Here is a 22,387-nt window from a genome sequence, read left to right as displayed (position 1 = left end):
AGAAAAGCACAGGCTGAGATACAAATTATTTTGCATACATAAAAAAAAATTGAGTGTTAGGCAAATGCTTACTGTTCAGCCTATCTCCTCATTGTATATTCTTTTCAGTGGGGTTTTAAGATTTTAATCACTGTTCAAAGACTTCTTTGAATACTTAATTTCCAAATAATAGCATTTGTTATTGTCCTTATTAGGCCTTGGATCCAATTAAAAGGTAGACAACTATTCAGTTCATTCTTCTTTCCAATAGAAATCTTCTTTATATTCTGCTTTTATAACAAGCAGGGAACTGTCAGAGAGGAAAGGAACGCTCTAAAGGAACGTTAGCAGCCCTATCAATTAGCAGCCCTATTCCACTCTGAAACATACTGTCTGAAATACAGTTTTTCAGCACTAAAGAAAAGTTGAAGTTCCCATGTTACTTCATTGCTACATAGATAATTATGAAGTGAATTGAAGACCAACTTTCTTTTAATGGAAGATACAGCTACATTTTACATCATGGATGGATGTAGACAGAACAGCCTACCTTAGTTCAATCTTGACTGGTCTCAGAAACTGTATCAGTTTAATTCACACACTTTAGCAACTTTTATTTAACCCAAACCAAGGCCAGTGTAAATTACTGAAGTTCAATGTAGTCAGAAAAAGAAACATTAAAAAAACTGTATGAAAACTGACAGAGCTTAAGAGATAAAACAGAACTGAAAGCAAGCAGGACTACAAACAAAAAACCAAACAAATAGCAAACACAAAAGCTGTGGCTCCATGATTAGTGAGCTGAATCTTTGAAGAACTTCAATTTGTTATTTATGATGATTACAGTCCATTTCCTTCAAATTTAATTGTTTATTTGTTTCAGTCATGAATAAATTTCTTTAGGCATAGAATTCTGTTCATTTATTCATAAAATATATAGTTAGGGGGTCCTTTGAAAGTTTTTTTAACCTTAAACATTCTTAATAGAATAACAATTACTTTGTAAATCTCCCAGAAGTTAGTTTCTACCAATATTTTATGCAGAGACTAATCTTCACTTTTTTCCCAAGGATGTTTTGTTAATGAAAAATACTTCTTCACTATCAGCTTAAATAACAATCTCAGAGAATTACAAAAAGAACGGCCCTACTACAAAATGGCACCTCTCTCTTTTCTTCCTCATACTTACAAAGATGTGCTGGTACTACAGGAGCATAACAGGACTTGTATGAGCAAAAGTGCAAGACAGAAGACAAAGCAAAATGCAATCTTAATTTAAAAGAAAAAAATCAAAACCTTATAAATTAAGCAGAAGCATAAAGACAGCAAAAGCATCTGCACAGCTGTTTGGGTGATAAGGGTTTGAGGAAGATGAAGTTTTTGCACTATTCTTTACTATAGAACGTGATGGGAACTTGCCATCGTACGTTTTTCTGATACTAACAATTATTGCTGACTGCAAAGAAAGGGTAAGTGCTGAGAATAATTTGAATTTATTGTAGGAAGTAAAAACAAAGAGAGTTTTAAAAATCTGAGAGTCATTGCTAGTTCTATTAGCAGATACAGTTTTAAAAGTGAGGAAGTGCAAAGGTCGGGATGGAGTGTACAGAAATTATCATCTTAGTATTATGTATATCAATGGTATAGCTTTCTGGTCACAGTTATGGTCACCAAACTTCAAAAAAAAGAAAGCAAAAATGGGGAATTTCAGAGACAGGGAGAGAAACAATCAGCAGCACAAAGTCTTTCTCACAAACTTTGGCACACTTTCCTTTAGGGAACAATAAAAAGACAAGACAATCAAAAGTATACGAAATAATGAACTACACTCAGAGGTGTGCTGGCAACTGCTATTGTCTTCTGTCATAAAGAAAAATAAAGGAGGTATGCAGTAATATTAAAGGCAGCCGATTATGAGCAAATAAAAGGAAAATACTTTTCTGTCCTACACATCGTTAGCTTGCAGAATTTGTCAGATGTTATCATGGAACCTAAAACCTTGTCAGGTTTCACAAGAGGACTAGGCGTTTAGTTGAACAAACAGAACAGCCACAGGTGTTGCAAAATATAAGCAAAATAAATTTAGAAATACTAATTTTATTTTTTTATATATATATAAAATGTATATATTTAAGTTCTCAAGGCTTTTGGGCAGAATTCAAGTAACATTGGGATAAAACTTCTATTTGGGATAGATTAACGTAAAATCTGTAAGCAGTAATTCTTATAATACCGTATGGTATAATTATATAATGGTCATCCCTGGAAGGAGGAGCATACTAATCAGATCAAGTAGTGTAATTCTAAATTTAACCCTTGAGGCATTATTCTTAATCTTAGTCTGGTCTTTCACTGACAGTTTGAAGGTAGACTTCACTCTGTTTTTCTTCATACATCTCATCCATCCCCTGCTAAATCTATAAATCTCTCACATCACTCCTAATTAAATAAAATCACAATCAGTTCTGCCCTCTTAGGGAATAACAAAAACCATCTATGGGACCAATGGCATGGCACATCATTTGTGCCTGTGTATCTAAGTGCATGTTTGATTCAACTGCTTGCAGAGGATTTGCATCCATCCACATAACCCAGAGCTGTAGAAGTCCCCTTGGGCTCTGATCACAACTCATTATACATTCAGAAAACTAAAAGACAGCCCAAAAGCATGTCTTTAATTATATGTTGCCTTGCTATCTTAAGTTTATGTCAGACCTTGATGTTTCTGTGTTGATCTTTCTAAGTGAGCTTCCTGGTTCTTTTTAATGAATTAGCTATGGAAAATCATTGAGATAATTATAGTAATACATGGAAATACATCATTAGCACATGCAATTATCCCATTTACTAACTTAATGACACTGTTATATTCTGTAATTTTTTTTTTACTGACAGTACAGGTTTAAATATGCCTTTTTAAAATAGCAATGTATATTTTAAAGATCAATGTATATTCTAGCTTATAGGCATGCCAGATTGTTTAATCATGGCTAATTTTTGTTTTCAATAAATTTTCGTTTGAAACAACATTTTGCAATTTAGCATATTCTTTTAATCTCAACACTTAAATACAATCCTTACAGTCTGCTTGCTTCCATACAAGAGTCCAGATATCTTCATACGGGCATAAAAACAACTGCTTTAAGGGACTGCATTTCACATTACCATATTTATTTCAATATGTAACAACTCATTTCATTTAAACGAAATAAATGAGAAAACTTCTATTGACATTAATGGACAGAGTTTAGGTCTGTTTTACAAGACCAAATAGAATTCTTGGTTATTTGTAAAAATTGTTGTACGATCAATAACATAATGAATTTCAGGTAATATGGCACATCAATATCAAAACAATTCATGTTCTGGATTGTTTATAAATCAAAAGAGATTTAAGATGCAATTCAAGAATTTTCACATCCAGTCCACATCCCACTTACAAGAACAATCCTGATAAGGAACAGAGCATACAAAAACTGTGACATTCAACTACTTATTAGTTCTATTATATCTGAACACTGTCTGAACATAGAGTAATCTAGGATTATGCAGTTCCATACTGCAGTTAATGCTTCCCTCACACACGCCATTAAATTTTTCTTCAAAAATAAAACCATTTCTATATCCTTACCTAAAACATCCAATCCAAGGGTTTTTGCTAGATCTCTTACACCGTCAGCTCCGAAAATGTGTGTCTCATGCTTACATTTGGGACATTGGAACACACTCATATTTTGAACCAGTCCTAAAACCTGTTAAAGTAAAAGAAAGGAATGTTCAAACCTGGGATTCAAGCATCGGTATTTCCATTATTCATCTCTGACAATAAAGAAGAGATTATCAACAAAGAATCGACAAAGAGTACTCATTTATAATGGGAAGTAGCAGTAATATCAGACTCATTAACATCATTATCAACTCTTATTAGTTGTCTCAGTTGCACTATCATTTGTGCATTATTTCAAGTTTTTCAAATTTATACCTCTCAAAAATTAACAAACTTACTTGTAACAAAAGTACCTCTTGTACAGGCCTATCTTTCCAAGAACTCTCCCTGCCAGTATTTCATTTTCAAACTCTGAATACTGGAAGAATTTTCATGTTGTGTTTTATAGTTTTGTAATTTGCAGTTTCAGGAAACACAAAATAAAAACATACCATTACAAGAAATAACACAATCAAGACATGCTGTTAAGATATTTTTGTAAGTTATCCTGTAGGGAAATGTTTTCAAGAAGAACCATATTTGCTATTCTTCTGAAGAGCAGAAACACATTTTAAAGATCAAACAAAATAAATAATAAATAATTATGTGAAACTAAGTGGCAAAAAACACAGCAGAAAAAATCTAATACACACATATTAGGTACCTTTCTGTTGATGCCAGCTGTTCAACACCATCCTTGCAAAATATGTCAAATGAAAATTTGCCAAATCATGCACACAAAAATCTTCTTTCACAATGTACAGTAATGTTAATGATAGCATTGATCTCATGTTATTCACCTAGTAAACAAAACTGCATTTAAAATAGTATTTTAACTAGGATACAGGAAAGCCATTTTCTGCAGCACAGGAAAAAAAGAGCACTTGAAATTTATACTTTAAATGAATTAATTCATCTTCATGTATCTTGGGGTTGAACCTTCTGTTCTCCTCAAAGTAGTCATACAACATTTATGATTCAGCGAATTCACAATCAAAGAAAAAGTTATGTACTCTACTATTGTTTTGTGAATAGTTAAGGGACTATTACAGCTGTTCTGTTAATTCTTTGATAACCTAATAACTAAGAAGTCCTTCTGCCACAGTTAATGCAAATGCTGAGATACAGCTGTATCCCCAGTGCTATATCAGTTTTAGAGGTCTTATTCACCGTCCCTGTTTTTTTTCATTTCAACAAATCTTACTAAAAGCAAATGACATTTCAGCATTACACAATCATTTTTACTTTTTCAGTGTTGTTCCTATCTATCAGCCAATGAGAGTAGTGCATATTAATTAATATATAAATTATTCTTCTGGAATATGAAGAGATTTTTTTTAATATTAAGTTGCCAATTATAAACACCCAGTTTAACATAGAATCTGTGCAAACATACACAGCTTTAGTGCTGAAGTGTGTTTTTAACATGCATATTTCTGCAGATACATTTACAGAAGGAAGAGAGTTCACTATGATCTTCAGAGCTTTTAAATCTACAGACAAAGTAATAGGTCTTGCTAATGAAGTCAATAATAACTCTTATTTCCCTGCTCAAATAATAGAGCTGGAATAGCTTCAAAGCAGCTGTTACTGTCTACACAAACTATCCCGTAAGTATGCATGAATCCTATTCTAGTCCTTAGTGAGCTCCTTTCCCTGTACATTTCTCAGCAAACTTGGCTCAGTAATGACATGAAAACTAGTATGACGAGACGCACCGCAATATAGGAGCTAACCTATGGTAGTGGAGGAGAGGATAGTTATAATGCACGGAACTGAACTTCGTTTAGTCAAATCGTTATTTTAAACAGTGAAGAGACATCCATCAAGAAATAACAGGAAATGAAGAAACCTTTCATTATGAATTATCTGCACACACGCTGTTTCTGAACGTTTACATAGTTCTTATGCTCAATTAACCTTTTGTTTACACAACAAATCACGCCGAAATCCAAATATACTACCTTCTAAATTAAATACAGTGAGAAAATGAAAGCCCTCCGTCTTTACCCAAGGAGACAATTCCTGAGAAACCCACTTAAGTCGTTCACTGTACTTAAGGACGGATGGCGCTGACGTCTGACTCCAACCTGACAGGGACTGACATGATCAGGGTTACAGTTCCTCAGTCTACCATCAACTTCCTAGGTAACCATCAGTCACTTGACATTTTAGTGCTTCCAGTAAACGTGCACAATAATATTTCTGTCTGCCTACCTTTCATTTTATAATGAGCAATTTTTGGCTCTCATGTCCGCTCCCAATATGAAGCCATAATCTTGGCTGGGTACTCTGGACGCTACAGAAATACCAGTAAGTACATAGCCAAATAAACAATTTTAGTACATCTTAGAAGGAAATACACAGCTGAGTTTACATAAGCAGTTTTTTGAAACCTGTGAAATCCACAACATAACCTTCCAATTCAAGGAAACTACCAGAAAAGTTGCAGATGTAACTAAAACCCTGTCTTTTTCTTTCAGGGATATGATTGATAATACAAACCATACTGAACTGAACTCAATTTCAGCAGGTGAAAATAGGCAATTTTTTCCTAAATACTCAAAGTTATTCTCTTTTTTTTTGTCACCTGCCCAGAGCAAGCCTCTGGGATGCATGAAAACAACGGCCAAACTCATATAATGGGCAAGAATCTTGAAACTTGTTGTGATAGGAGTCAGCATCACTTTGCAAACTCCTTCCTTACCAGGCATGCTCCACTGCACAAGAGATGGCACTCCTCTTCTAATGACTATGTCCTAAGATTGAAAATAAGACTTTTGCATTGTAATCCCAGTTCTAATGCTGACTCTCATTGCCAGCTTTTCATCAGTTCCTTCAGTCATCCTACTCTAATTTCAATGCGGTAAAGGACAAACAAACAATGTTAACAGTTGTAACTTTACTGTGGTAATACTACATATGTCATTCGAGTCTTTGGTAACTAATGACTGGGGGTGAGGGGAATGTGTGTATGCCTATATGTACAAGTGAGAGACTCCATTAAATATAAGCAAGCGTACTCAAAGACTCAGAATTCAGCAACCTATAGAATCTCTGCTTCTTTGAAAAGTGGACTCTTTGCAAGCGCTTTTTTAAAGATTAAAGATTTTAAAGATTAGATTTTTAAAGATCAGTCAATTATGTAATCAGGATACGCAATTTTAGCACAGTCCCACAGATTCCACCTCTTTGATGTAAACCTCAGGTTTGAAGTTGTTCATCAAAAATTATGTAACTAAACTTTCTTTAGATCCTCAGATTTAGTTGACACTTAGAAATGTAATACATAGGCAGGAGCTGCTTTAACACTGAAGTAAATGACACATCTGTACTCATGTACATACAAGGTCAGAATAAAATGAAGCAGCACCATGAAAAAGGTAAGATCTGATGACTGGTTCAAGTGCATTCAAACTCAGCACCTGGCACAACAGCTTCGCTGTGACTTTTCATTCGATTTAGAAAGATCTGAAACTTCCAACAAATCAAAAAACATAATATTTAATATCTTACTTACTACTAGTCAAATTAATAGCAGCCAAGCCTATCCTAGAATGCATGATTTTCTTAGAGGCCATTCTCTTCAAAGAACATTGAAGAAAACAGACTTAAAAAGAAATCTTGGTAATTTCTTATTAAATCAAAAGGAAAATTCAGCAAAGTACTAACTTGAACACAATTTTATTTGAAGAAAATAATTTTGCATAATTTTAGCAAACCCAAACATAAAACAAAACAAAACATGCCATGTTATTCTTCTGTTATACATATTTGTTTTTCTTCTAGTAGCAAATGATAAATGCTACCATACTTTCATTTTGGTGCAAATATGCTTAAGGAATAGTTAACAATAAGGAATTTATCAATGTGTTTCTTTTGTTAAGCTATTCTGTAAATTAAAACAAAAAGGGAAAGCAGTCATGTCAAGGTTTCTGTTGCATTTTTTAAATTAACAAAGCACTAGCTATGAAAGAAATTTCCTTTCTTAATAAAGAATAGAAGTAACCTTCACACAGGTAAGCAAGAAAACATCTTTTTTGAAGTATAGTAAATGGCTTTTTTTCTTTACTGTTTAAGATGAGGAGGCATTTCAGTTTATATTTTCTCATCAACTGCACGTTTCAAATGAAAAATGAATTCATGAACATACTCTAGAGTATAACATTCAGTTACTTAGCAACTTGTAGCGCACAGAAAATATCGAGTCAAAGATGTCACCCTGTTTAATATTTTCTCCCAATCCATATGAATATTGTGGATATTTTTAAATTTTGCATTTCCCAAACAAGCAAGCTATCATATAAGCTATAAACCTCATGAAAAACGAAGTGATATAGGCAGCCTTCTACTTGTCGTGACAGTCACGGAGCCCTTCAAATGGCAAAGTGACAATTAGGTAGGCACATATCTCCCCAAAAACTTAAATTTCCTTCTTAAAATGTACCAATATATGATTTTTCCACATTTCAAGAAATTTTAGATTTTAAGCTCCAACACAGACAGTGCTGAAGAGGACACATAACGAGGATATGGTAAGACAGTATAATTCAAAAGCACACATTACTTCGTAAGATACTCTGTTTAGCAGTCTGATCCATTCCAGGTGATTAAACAAACTGATTTAAAAGAAATCAAGTACTATTATGACCTGGGCCTGAGAAAATTCTTTCCTTTCTGTTAAAGCAAGCTCCTGATACAGATATAAGATGGATTCTAATCCTTTTTTTTGAACAAAAATTTATGAAATTCAAGTGATTCCTGAATGGTTTGTTCACCTATTGCAGTATATGGATTTGGTTTTACATTTTGAAAAAACAATCTACTGGTATTTTTAAGGTAAAGGCTTACAGGCACATGGACTTTTCTAAACATTTCAGCTCCTTTGCGTGCATCCAATAAAGCCACGTCTTGCGGAGTGGAGATGATCACAGCTCCTGGGAAAAGAAAACATGAAATATCATTAAAATGTGTATTATTAATTTTACTGTTAAATATTTTGACAATTAGTACATGCTACTAAATTCAAAGTAGTCGCACATTTCTATGCTTTTTTTTTTTTTTAATTTAAGGAAGAAAATGATGCTAGTTTTTTTATTATGCAATGACCAAAATCACTGAGATATGATATGGAATGACAGGAATAATTTAGATATTTTTCCATGTAGAAACCGTTTATATTTTCTAAATGAGAAAACTGATCATATGATCATATCATATCATGACAGAGAAAGCTGTCATATGACCATGGATAGAAGACAATATGGTCCACATGCTGACAGGTTGTAGAGGTGGTACTCTGGGAATATCTACACAGTAACTGTCCCATGCCATAATTACATTTGAAAGCTTTTGATTTAACAATAAGCCTTGTTCTAAAATCAAGAAGCAGCTGCCTGTAATCAGACTGTTGCCTTCTGAACCTGCTACACTTTCTGATACAAGCGTTGACAGGCACAGTCTTGAAACTCGTTACACTAGACGCAACACCAGTGCGTTTGTATGAATGATACCACAAAATAAGAGGCCAACTCATGCACACTTGCACTAGGTTTGAAAAAAGTATAGTATTGCTCACTGTTCAGACATGGCTCCAGTTTACCTGATAATTAGTACTCCCAAGAATATTGAGCATATAAAACAGCCAGAGCTCTTTGTCAAAGGTTAGATTCTAAAGTAAGCCTACAGGTTACTATCCTAGACTATCCTATATTACTGCTTGATTAATACAGCCTGCAAAACCAATATAGACATTATAATATTCCACATCACTGCACAAAGAGCTTCTTTTTGCATATGCTCAGGGGTTTCAAATATTATTTCTTCAAAATTTGCATCAAGAATCTGCTCATGCTCGTCCCTATTTCAGAAAAACGCAATGTAAAAGAGGACATTACTGGTCGATTCATTAGCTCTGGTTTCATAGTGACCATCCAGTCTCCGAAGTATCTGTTATAAAAACATCTCTGCAGAGCCACGTTAAGCCAACCTCGCACAAGAAATTTATGCCAAACTTCACACTAATAGCAATTACAACAGACAATTTTAGATGCATGGGACAGAGCTTCCTATTGGGCCTGCAGTTCCCAACCCTCGGCGTACACGGCAACGGAAGAGGTGGGTAGATTTCCAGAGGCACACAACACTGGCATCGCTGGCACGGGCCGGAGCACTGGGAGCCTTGGCAGCCCGAGAGCACTCCCGCCTCTGGCAGCGCTGGGACAGGGAGCCCTGCCCCTCACACCAGCCCCACGCCGTCCCCCGGCTGCCGGGTGGCATCTTGCCTGCCTGACAGCCAGACGTTTCCAAACACCGCCTGACAGCGCGTTTGAATGTTTTCAACCAGCGTTCTTAACCTCTAATGTGTGAAAGAAAAATACAATCTGGTACCTCGCTCCTGAAAAGCTGCCAATCTCTGCCTTACATAATATTAGACACAAGTCCAAAAACCGAACGGCATATGTAATGTACTAAGCAAACGCAATTTCCCTATTGTTCGCTAAAACTCCGGCATCTGAATAATTTGCTATTTTTCCCAAGCCAACCTGTTTCCACTGGCATCACAAAGAATAACGTGGAAGCCTTTCAGTTACATCCAAGTCACCTTAGCTCCTCATTTCACTAAGTGTAGGGTTACGCTTTACAGCTGACATTGAAAGGTAGGGCTAATTCCACAAAATTAATGCACCCTTCCCTAAAAGCACAGTCCACAAGTAAGTAATTTAGACTTGATGTCCTTGAGTTTTCTGCATATTTCTAAAACAAAGATCTTTCAATACTCAGACAAAATGCTTATTACTGCTTTCTTTTCAAACAAAATTGGAAATTTGTGTCTTATGTGTATACACTCATGTTAGTCGTTTCACACTTTTGTTCACACTCTTCTCTGAAGATGCTGGCTCAGCATTCCCTGGATCTTCAGGCAGAAGCTAATACGCAGTCAACAAAACTGAAGTCTACATTTTCTTGTCCATTATTAATTTTTTTAAGAATCCAGCAATTGGCCTGGTATGAAGGACAGAGACTATGCACAATGAAAACACCCACTAGAACCACAAGCAGCTTATCCAAGAGGTATTTTTCACTAACAAATTCTCATCCAAAGGGAAAAAGCTGAAATGCCAAAAAGACCCAATGGCACATCACAGAGTTTAGGCTGCCACAAACACCAACTCCCTGTATAAAAAACTCTGGCTTCTGAAATACAGGATTTAAAATTATGCTCATGGACAACTTGCATGGTTTCTTCCACAGAATGAAAGCCAACATGCTCAAGAAGCTGCTGCTGAGGGTGTAATAGATATGTGTCTCCTATTTTCCTTTTCACTCTGAGCTGGATTACAGACAAAATTTATTCACAGCCAGCTTGTACTGACTTATACCAACAGCCTTTAAAATAAGTAGCTTTTCTTTTTCTTTGGTACAACTGCTAGTCCAGCCAACTCAACCTGAAGTTCAAGAATTCAAATTATTAGCAGCATTATTTCCTTCACTAGCAACCGAATATGGCAAATGAGACTTTTCACGGTACTCCCCTCCCCGAATAGTTTGCATACGTTTAATTCAGAAAGTGATTCAAATGATGAGCAAGAAAGAACACAGCCCACACTTTCTTTGCTATCTTAGCTCTACATAGTTAACAGGAATATCAAACAGTAAAGAGTTATTTTGATCAATAAAGTAATGAAATATGACTGAATTTATGCACACAGCACGTCTCTTGAAGCAATACGTGCAATGTTTACACAAGCCTCTGTCTGAATGAGGCAAACTAAGGCTGACAAATTGAACAGAGAAGTTGCAGGAACTATAACGCTATCACACTGCACATTAAAACATACTACAAATTCTGTTTGCAGTTGTGTGCAGAAGAATAATTTCTGTGCCTTGAGCATACTAAGGATATCTAAGTTGAGCACATTTATGTTTAACTGACATATCTACTTATTCATGCATTCCATTTATTTTTGTAACTTCACTGTATTTCAGTTGACAAAAAGCTGATGCATGTTGCATTAGTAAAAACTATGCTAACTATATTTTTAATCCTTAGCATGCATAATATACAGAGACAGAACTAACAGTAGCCTTAACACTGATGTTTGCCTTTCTTCTTTAACCCCAGGTCCTTAATCGTCAGTAAAAGAAAGGTGTGCCTACACAGCACATTGGTACTCATCCTTCTGGTGGACTGATGTTCAGGAAATTACAAGCGCTGAAACAGCCTATAATTTCTGTATATAGAAAATATCACCTCTATTCATTGCATCATTAAGGTTTGCATTAGATGCTCTGGTTACAAGGCATAAGGTGGAATCTCTCCAGGCCTTAGCTATAGTCAATTTGTACGCAAGTGAAAAACAGGAAGATCTAAAAAGCAGCTGATAAGCAGCAGTTTAGAAGGTCTACCTCAGGATGAAAAGGATCCCTCTAAGACACTCTTTTTTCCCTCCAGTGTCTTCAAGGACAGAATTCAGAACCAGGCTACATGCATCTCATCCAGACAGATGATTAAGGACGCCTCCACACACAAGTATTAGACTGTGTCTTATTTCACCCTGGTTCTTATTAACTTAGCAAATAATGCCACCCCAAAACCTGTGAAGTTAACTGACCAGAAAGACTGACAAATAGAGCTCTGGAGGATAAAGACACAGAAGGATATCTGCATTTTTCTAATAATTGCATCTGCTGACTGACAGGCACTGAACGCTCTTTCAAGGAAGCACATTCAGGCCTCAATGCAGCTGTGGATGGCCTGATCTGACCACACCAGTCATGCACTTTTTGTAACTTTTGCTACCTTTTCGACTGCATCAATTTCAAACTTCTAGGCGAGACTTTCAAGTTATAAACAGCCTGGTGAATCTGAATCTTCTCTACTGTGGATTTCTTCAGAGTCCCTCTCACCTTCTGTTAAATTTCTTGTTACTTCATTGGTAAAATGTGCCTGCAATTACGGATACAGTTTGCACTTGAAGATGTAGAACAAGATCTTGCAAGAACAAAGACTTCAGTCTTTGCTACAATTTCAGCTGGCGATGGTTACAGATACATCAACATTAAAAAATTGTGCATCTCCTTGGATAAACCTTGTAAAGAAGTTCCTTTAGCTTTTGTGTGTGACATCTCATTACAACTAGTAACTTAAAAGAATCACTAGTGTGATTTTCCCTTAAGGGATCCTTACTTGAGACTCAGAAAGGTAGCTCAGAACTGTCCCAAAGGCTGGATCTTGGCTGTGTCACACCTCCAGCCTGCTTGCTACCTTCTTGGAGGAGTCTTTGAGCAACTGCTCAGACAGTGTATGTTTCCAACAGCCACACATCCTCTTCTGCCCATGAACTAGTGGGTAATTAGAGATTGGGACATCTTGCCCACATGAAAAGAGGACGTAAATCATAGAGCAAGCTTCTTCCTCCTGGCAAGAGGAATTGTCAGTGAAACCATTGAGCAGAGGAGTATCACAAGCTGGATAAAGCTGTCACCCTGAAGTTAAACTGCCCTCATCTAACTGATCAGTAAGCATTATAATATCCATTTCACACATGGAGAAAGACATGGAAAGACAACTCTCGCTGTGTTAAAATGTTTGGTTTTGGTCGTGGCAAACTGAATACATATGTCACACTAATGCAATTTACAATGCAATATTTATTTAGCAAAGTGAAAACACTGAAAACATTTGTAATAACATCTGTGAACAAGCATTATTTGCAAAGTATAGGCATAAAATAAAAAGCTACTCCCTCACAGACACTCTGCCACTTTCCACTTTTCATTAGCTATCTGAATTAGCATTTTTCTGCTCTACTCCATTCCAGCTCCTGCTTTCAAGGGCATTTGCCAATCATGTCCAGATTATAATGAGCATTGTACTAGCCAAGAGCAAAGTCCAAATAGTCTCTTTTGACAAATGAATATGATTTTTTTTTAAATGAGAGGTCCTAATCCAAAGAGGAGAACTGGGTAAAAGAGTGATTCTACTACAGAAAAAAGACAACACTGAGACTACTTCAATCACCTCCAAAAACCATTCTGTTTCTTACTTTTTTCCCCCAGAGGCGAGGGTGGTAAGGGGCAGATTTAAACATTTATTTTTTCAGAAGAGATAGCTAGAGGAGAGAACGCAGTACCATTATTCATATGGATTTCTCTCATCTTTTGCAATTGTCAGCTGAACACTATGCTCATTTATTCTTCCTATTCAGAATAATTGGTCTAAAAAAACCCGAGACAATTGCAGCTAATCTAGTACTTAACATACACTTAGCCACTGTTGCCAGACCTCAGAGAACCTCAGTTTTCAAAGCCTCTACACTTCATAGCTTTTTTCCCCAATACCTGGAAACTATTTTTCAGGAATGATAAAATTTAAAGAACTTGCAGTGAATATACTATCACTTCAGCTTGGACAGGCAATGTGTGTTAAATCAATCTCCATGAGCCAACAGTTAAATTTAAATTTATATTGAAAGAGTGTGAGGCATTAATCTGTAAACTCATACTGTATTTTGGTCTCTAAATTAAGTTTACAGAGTCTACTGAGTCTGACACTTCATAACGAAGTACCAGGAGTGTCCAAAGCTAAGATAACCCTGATGATAATTTGCATGTCAACTACATTTTTTCTGACAACAGACACAAACTATTTCAGCATACAAATTACATTTGGATGAATACAAAGAACTATTTTAAAATCCCCACTGGTGTGACTAAGTTTTTTCTGTTTTTCAATCTATCCTAAACCTATGTGCCTTTCCTTTCCTGAAGTTATTTAAAATATCAAAATACAGCATGAAAGAAAGAGTAAATCTACATAGAAATCTGCCATTCAAAAATAGATCAAGTAAAATTTACTATTACCCAGATGGCTTCTGTAAAATATCTTCAAAAATTTACTGTAGAAACTAATGATGTACCTCCTCCATAAAAGAAGAAAGCAAGCTCAGAAATGGAGAAAAACATTGTATATTATTGTTAAACTAAAAGGAAAGAAGATCAGATGCCTTGCAACTGTGATTTGCATCAGAGATATTCAACAAGGGGCAAACAGATACTTACACAAAGAGCAATGACAGAATACAGATAACACCTCTAATCTTAAACTGTATGCTACACACAACTTGTACTGCAGCACTGGGGTTTTTTTATCATTTCTCTTCAGAAAAGACAAGAGAACAGCACCATACCCACTCAGCTTGCAATGTTGGTTAATTTAAAAAGACACCTTTATCTCACAAATCACAATTCTTTTTCACGCTAATTCATGCACAGTTTTATAAAACATCAACAGTATTTTCTTTTTAAAAATCTGATTTGAAATTCTCTTTTTGCTGTTTTTAATGCTCATTTTTTAACAGTCTGCTCATCACCTGGAACTCCCTGTTCATGTACATTATTATATGTTGAGGCAGGATCTGGTTCTCCTAAGTCCCACACACTGCTATAAAACAGTTGTGTACAAGGCTACACCCTGGGCTGTACCCTGACATAAGTATGAGTAAATAGTTTGGTTCACCAGTTTGGTATGTCACATTCTATTCAGAATTTAAAAATGCCAAGTGTCTTCAAGTTGGTGGCATGCCTCTACTCTTTCCTCTTCAATGTACGTTTGTGAATAGAAATAGGACTTTTAACACTTAATCAGTAAAGACAGAAATAGGCTTTTTGTTTTTATTTAAACCTATCTATCAAAATGCTGCCGTCAAAAGAAACCCTATTAATTACAGTTCTTTGAAAATTCGTATTTGAAGTAACAAAAACTCCTTTGGTAAATATTTCAGCCTTACCTGCAAAAGTCATTCAGAAGACAATTAAGATCTACATATTGCTGAAAGATACAATCATTAGGAAAAATTACACCATTTATAGGATAAGGCAATAAAAAGATGGTAGGACTTTGTTGATTTTAAATCTAAACAACTCTGTACTATGTTGATTTTAAATCTAAAAGGTGATGAAAGTCATTCCCTGTATGACTAGCAATAGCAATGCTTCTGCTTTTATAGAACTTGAGAAAAAATAAAATAGCAGTCACATTGCTTTCACTTCATTTATCTTTGTGGTGGGTTGACCCTGGCTGGATGCCAGGTACCCACCAAAGCCATTCTATCACTCCCCCTCCTCAGCTGGACAGGGGAGAAAAAAAATGAAACGAAAGGCTCATGGGTCGAGATAAGGACAGGGAGATCACTCACCAGTTACCGTCATGGGCAAAACAGACTCGACTTGGGAAAAATTACTTTAATTTATTACTAGTCAGATCAGAGCAGGATAATGAGAAATAAAACCAAATCTTAAAAACACCTTCCCCCCACTCCTCCCTTCTTCCCAGGCTTAACTTTACTCCTGATTCTCTATACCTCCTCCCCGCCAGCAGCGCAGGGGGACGGGGAATGGGAGCTGCAGTCAGTTCACCACACGTTGTTTCTGCCGCTCCTTCCTCCTCAGGGGGAGGACTCCTCACACTCTTCCCCTGCTCCAGTGTGGGGTCCCTCCCATGGGAGACAGTCCTCCATGAGCTTCTCCAATGTGAGTCCTTCCCACGGGCTGCAGTTCTTCATGAACTGCTTCAGTGTGGGTCCCTGCCACGGGGTGCAGTCCTTCAGGAACAGACTGCTCCAGCGTGGGTCCCCCACGGGGTCACAAGTCCTGCCAGCAAACCTGCTCCAGCCTGGGCTCCTCTCTCCACGGGGCCACTGGTCCTGCCAGGAGCCTGCTCCAGCGTGGGTTTCCCACAGGGTCACAGCCTCCTTCGGGCACCCACCTGCTCCAGCGTGGGGTCCTCCATGGGCTGCAGGTGGATATCTGCTCCACCATTAGCCTCCATGGGCTGCAGGGGGACAGCCTGCCTCACCATGGTCTTCACCACAGGCTGCAGGGGAATCTCTGCTCCAGCGCTTGGAGCACCTCTTCCCTCTCCTTCTTCCCTGACCTTGGTGTCTGCAGAGTTGTTCCTCTCACACCTTCTCACTCCTCTCTCTCCGGCTGCAACTGCAACTCCCCTGTAACTTCTTTTCCCTTTCTTAAATATGCTATCGCAGAGGCGCTACCACTGTTGCTGATGGGCTTGGCCTTGGCCAGCGGCGGGTCCATCTTGGAACCCGCTGGCATTAACTTTATCGGACATGGGGGAAGCTTCTAGTAGCTTCTCACAGAAGGCACCCCTGTAGCCCCCCCGCTACCAAAACCTTGCCACGCAAACCCAATACAATCTTGACTAATTGTCTTTTCTGATTCTTATTAACAGCCGTTTTAGAGATTATTATAAGATTATAATAACACATGCTCTGTGTGAAAAAACCCAAAAACATGTTACTTCCAAAAGGTGGAAAAATTAAAAGCACTGAAATAAGACATGAAGCCTTTTACCTTTAGGTCTCCTGTATAAACACAGTTCAGTCCAATGCTCACTACCGTAATTATTAAAAGATTGTTCAGCGAGATGTGAAATTATTTGGTTGTCTCAGTCTGCTTCCCACTGGACAGGTGTATCTTTCTAATGGTTTTCGCTGCCACAGCATCTCAATAGCCAAAGAAAAGAGTGATATGACAAAGTTTAGCAAATGAAACAATTCTAGTATTAACCTGGAGTAGGTTCTGTCAATTGAGACAGTGTCAGTCTGTAGAGCCGTCAAGCTGTCACACTGCACTAATGCAGACTTCACTTTAACATTAATAATGAAAGGGCAGTAGACAGCCTAATTTATTTAACAGTCAGCCCCCACAATGCAGCTTCTCCACGAGGAAGAAACACTTGTGCAGGGCTCTGGGACTGCCTCTCGAACAGAGACGCCCTTGCTGCTGCCCACGCAGCCTTTGTACTCTAAAGGGAGAGAAGGATAAACTTCTCTCCCAGTCTTTAGGGAGGCTAATCCTCCATCTCCAATATTATTGATTTGATTTATGGCTGCTTTATCTAAATAATCGAACAAATACACACACTTAGATTTATCAATTTAGCAACTAGGTAATGCAAAGGAATCATAAGCCTTATTCTTCATAATATCATTAGTTTACACTACATATTGATATCAAAAATCATAATGTCATCTGAAACCCCCTATGTTTTAAAAGCTGGAAAATGTGTAAGGACGCTTCAAACTTTCCCATGCGTGCACGTTCAATACATGATAAAGAACCCACTTCTGGACATCTCATGCAAAAGATGAAACAGAACAAAATAGAAGCAAAGAAGTAGAACTAAATACAAATTAAGTAACAACAGACCATAAACAAAGCCTTTTTCTCCAGACTGACCCTGGGTTGCTATTTGGAAAGCAGACTTGCATCTGAAGACAGAAGCGGTGGTTGAGCAGAAATATATATATCACATTTTCAAGCTATCATAGCATTTCTCACTTACTAGTTTGTTGAAGAATGACTGCAACATGAGAAAAGTTACGGATGATTAAAAAATAATATGCTAAATAAGATGCATCTCCTTGTAAGGTGACTAAGAATAATAAAATAAAAAATGAAAGTCACAGTAGTTTCCTTTTTCATCTTCTTTTAAAGAATACCCAGATGAAACTGTCACTCCAGCTGAAGTTGTGTGAGGCTGATATTCTCTTTAATGACAACCAGAATTATACGACGTATTTTGTTGTGTTGCTTTTACCTATTAGGTATTGCTCTAATCTCTTTTTGACTCAAGAAAATTATGGTACCTGTGATGCAGGATAAAAAAAAAAGTCTTCTAAAATTAAAACCCAATACCATTTCACACATCCTATCAGTCCCTCTCTTACTGTCAGACGTTGCAATGCTACAGTTTTTCATGCCCCATCTGGGCAAACCCACCGCAAACAAAACACCTTTACCATTGCTCTTTCTCACATTCACAGAAAAATCTGTAAGTGGCTGGCAAAAATACGTGTGCAGGTTTTGTAAATTTATTTAGAGACAGAACAAAAATTTTCTACATTGTCTATCCCTAGGAAGCCACAGATAAATAATGAAAAAAACATAATGTAAATACTGTATCTCACATATGCATGCATGCAAATCAAAGTACAACTTTCATGCAAACTAGATAATGCGCTTGTAAATGTATTTAACCAAGATATATATGCTGTCTCTGAGGAAAAAAAGAGAAATTATGCCACTAATACCATGACTGTCCAAGACATCCTCAAAGGATAAAGAAAGAACAAGAAAACTGAAGAGGGAACAGAATGGCACACCACCAAATACTTTCTGTAAAGAAATGAAAGACAACACACAGCTTACAAACATGAATTGCAAATGAAGATGGAGCCCACAAAAACAGCAGAATTCTGTAGACTGCTCCAAAGACATCATCATTGAGATCTGTAACACTATCTTCCGTACCCTTAAAAGCAACAAGGCTGAAGAAAATAAAAGCGTGCTGAACAAGGCTATGGACTTTCAAAGAGACAGAAACCAAGTAACAAGAGTACAAGAAGAAAGTACAGTTCAAGCTGTAATACACAAAAAGAAGCCCTTCCAATGAGAATGAAAAATACCCACAATACACATCAGAGAAAATTCTTATAAATCACTAAAATTCATTGAGTCAGTAAGAACACAGTGTCGTGGTTTAACCTGAGCCAGCAACTAAGCACCACGCAGCCGCTTCCCCCTCCCTACTCCCAGTGGGGTGGGGAGGAGGAAAAAAAAAAAAAAAGTAAAACTCATGGGTTGAGATAAGAACAGTTTAATAACTAAAGTAAAATAAAATACACTACTAACTAACAATAATAATATAATAATAATAATTGTAATGAAAAGGAATACAACAACAAAAAAAGAGAGAAATAACACCCAAGAAAAGACAAGTGATGCACAATGCAATTGCTCATCACCCGCTGACCGATGCCTGAGCCGCAATCCGCGCCTCCCAGCCAACTCCCCCCAGTTTATATACTGGGCATGACGTTCCATGGTATGGAATACCCCTTTGGCTAGTTCGGGTCAGCTGCCCCGGCTCTGCTCCCTCCCAGCTTCTTGCACACCTGCTTGCTGGCAGAGCATGGGAAACTGAAAAGTCCTTGGCTTAAGCTAAGCGCTACTTAGCAACAACTAAAACATCAGAGTGTTATCAACATGATTCTCACACTAAATCCAAAACACAGCACTGTACCAGCTACTAAGAAGAAAATTAACTCTATCCCAGCCGAAACCAGGACACACAGGGAACTATAAATCTTATCACTCCTTGTCTGCTGTGCTTGTCTTCATCAAAACTTACTTTTTTAAACTGCAAGAGTCGACCTCAACATGCTTAACAAACCCAACTAATGGGAAATACACATGTAAAGTGATGCTATCACTCCTAATTTTATGAATTTAGAATTGATGAAGTAATAAGCTGAACTGAGCAACTGTGCTAACAATGTGAAGCCATTTCAGAATTCAAATCAAAATGCTGTCTTCAGTTAGGAAGTTGTAAAAGTCCATACTTGTACAAATTAAAAAAAAAAAAATGCCAGAAAGCCATAGTGAAGAGTTTGAAGACAGACATGGGCAAGAATTTATCCCCTTCTATGGCATATCAAGAAAATCTACATTGCTTGTTGTTGTTTTAAACCTGTTTTCCTTTTTTTAAATCAAGGTCTCGTCTGCTTTGACTTGCCTCAAAACCTGATTCAACAAGTATGAGAACCACAGGTTTCTGACAATCATATGGAAAACTAATGAAAATACTGAATAAAAATTATTCATTCTTAATTCTTCACTTTGTTACACCTACACAAGAATGAGGACATTGCTGTCCTTAGCAAGAAAATTTAGCTTTTTTTTTTTAACTTGTTTTGCTTTTGTTAACATCTATTACATTCTAAGAAGATGTAAGGATTATGAAAAAAACTATCTAAATTAAGGTTTCCATTTATTGATGTAGTGTATCAGTTAGGAAGATCTTGTGACCTTCCACAAACAGACCTCAGCAAAACTTAGAAGGAATACAGGATTAAATGACTTTCCCCCATCACCTCTCTGTCCCAGAGGACCCAGTGCACCAACACCACAACCACTCACACTTCTGAAGACAGTGTAGAATTGTGTGGGAAAAGAGCACAATAGTCCCTTGAAGATCAAGAGTCTAACGACCTTTTCTATGTTAAATTAGGACATTTAGGTGCACTGTAGTAAACAGCAATTATCAATACCCACTGTACGTTAAAAAGACCATAATCCATGAAGATAAAGCCACACCTCTTTAATTTCATAATTTTACTGCACTTACGTACAAGATTTAATGTGAAATTCTGCCTTACCAAAAACTTCCATACCACTGTCATGCTTCACCTCATTGCTTAAAACCCTGGGAGTAAAAGGCCCTCCTGCATTGCTACTCACACATGCAACCTACTAAGCACTGTATTTAAGAAAATGGGTATGAATCATGGTTTGCTTTTCATCATATACTCCAGGTCACAGATAAGCTAAGGCACTAGAAGCCTCCTCTTCTACTTCTTAAGGGAAAAATTCATTAAATCCTTCATCACAACTCTGTTGATTTGTTCCCTTCCACCACTCAACACAATCACAGACAGCAAAGAGAATCTCCTGCGGTTATTAACAATTTTGGGGCAATAGTGTTACGGCTGAGTTAGCATGTGCCTTAACATTTGAGTTTTACATGTCAAAAGATTTAAGTTTTTCTGAACTTGACATCATGGAAGATGATGGGATACCACCATGCAGCCTTAACACTAAATTTAACTATTTGTCAAAAATTTCGGCTTGTAGATATATGAGTAACTGTGGTTATCATGTACGATTGCAGCTGAGACATGACTGTGTTAAGGAAAAGATAGAAGGTGCTGCCTGACTGTTAAAGAGCTCCTTTCATTCCTGCAGACTTCACTGTACTGTAACAGTGGTGATGGTTTTGCTGTGAAACCAGGATGTATGTCCCAAAATCTGTCACCTCTAGTGCCTTTACATATAGGCATGTCTACAATGCCCACCAGTCTTTCTACCTATACCTGTAGCTAATTCTTTTATCCTATCCTATGAACTTTTAGAGACACACAATTCTTTATTCATTAAGCTTATCAGGCAGCCTGGTAAGAGTTCTACATGCAAGTGAAATAGTTCTACAAATTTAATATTTAGTGGTTTCACTTCAGTGTGTTACTGCCACCAAAGTGCAGAGAGAAAGGACTGCCGGAGGGAACCAGGGCCTGCCTGTGCACGTGAGCCAGTCTGCACTCAGAAAAGAATGACAGCAGTGAAAGATGCTACCATTTGGGGTTTGTATCAACATATTTATCTGATATCACCAAAAAGTGGAGCAAGCAGTCCCACTGATTCCTTAATAACTCAGAATCACAGAATTTCTGGTTGGAAAAGGTCTCTGCAGGTCATCTACTGGCAACACTAGACAGGGCCAGCTAGGGCTTTGTCTAGTACAATCTGGACAACTGCCAAGGATGGAGATCCCATGGACTCTTTGGGTAACATGTTCCAGCACTGCACTACCCTCCTGGCGAAGAGCCACAGCAATTATTAAATTATTGCTGGAACTGTAAGGATTGCTTTGTCTCTTTCACCACTGAGTTCCTAACATTGATTATGTTTGCTATTGACAACTGCTTCTGTTGAAGTATGTCAGACAGGTAATAAACCATTACAGTCTATCAGATCTCGTGAGATGCTCAGCATTCTTTCAGAAGCAGTATTTCTAACTCCTGCTGAAGCCAGTGAGATTAGAGGGAAGCCTGCATATCT

General features: G+C 37.2%; 1 protein-coding gene across 1 annotated transcript in view; it reads right to left on the bottom strand.

Annotated features, from left to right (window-relative positions):
- The window catches only part of NUBPL (NUBP iron-sulfur cluster assembly factor, mitochondrial), a 91,460-nt gene that overhangs the window by 11,789 nt on the left and 57,284 nt on the right, over positions 1 to 22,387 (bottom strand). Inside the window, exons 8-9 of the mRNA XM_050897550.1 lie at positions 8,537 to 8,622; positions 3,611 to 3,731 (exon numbers count right to left, since the gene is read on the bottom strand). Of these exons, the coding sequence (XP_050753507.1) occupies positions 3,611 to 3,731; positions 8,537 to 8,622 (207 nt within the window). The remainder of the gene's footprint in view (positions 1 to 3,610; positions 3,732 to 8,536; positions 8,623 to 22,387) is intronic.

This window comes from Gymnogyps californianus, chromosome 5 (genome assembly GCF_018139145.2).
Source record: "Gymnogyps californianus isolate 813 chromosome 5, ASM1813914v2, whole genome shotgun sequence".
In the NCBI taxonomy this organism is placed as follows: Eukaryota; Metazoa; Chordata; class Aves; order Accipitriformes; family Cathartidae; genus Gymnogyps; species Gymnogyps californianus.
Note: the sequence above shows the minus strand (reverse complement) of the source record. Positions and strands in the feature narration are given on the sequence as shown.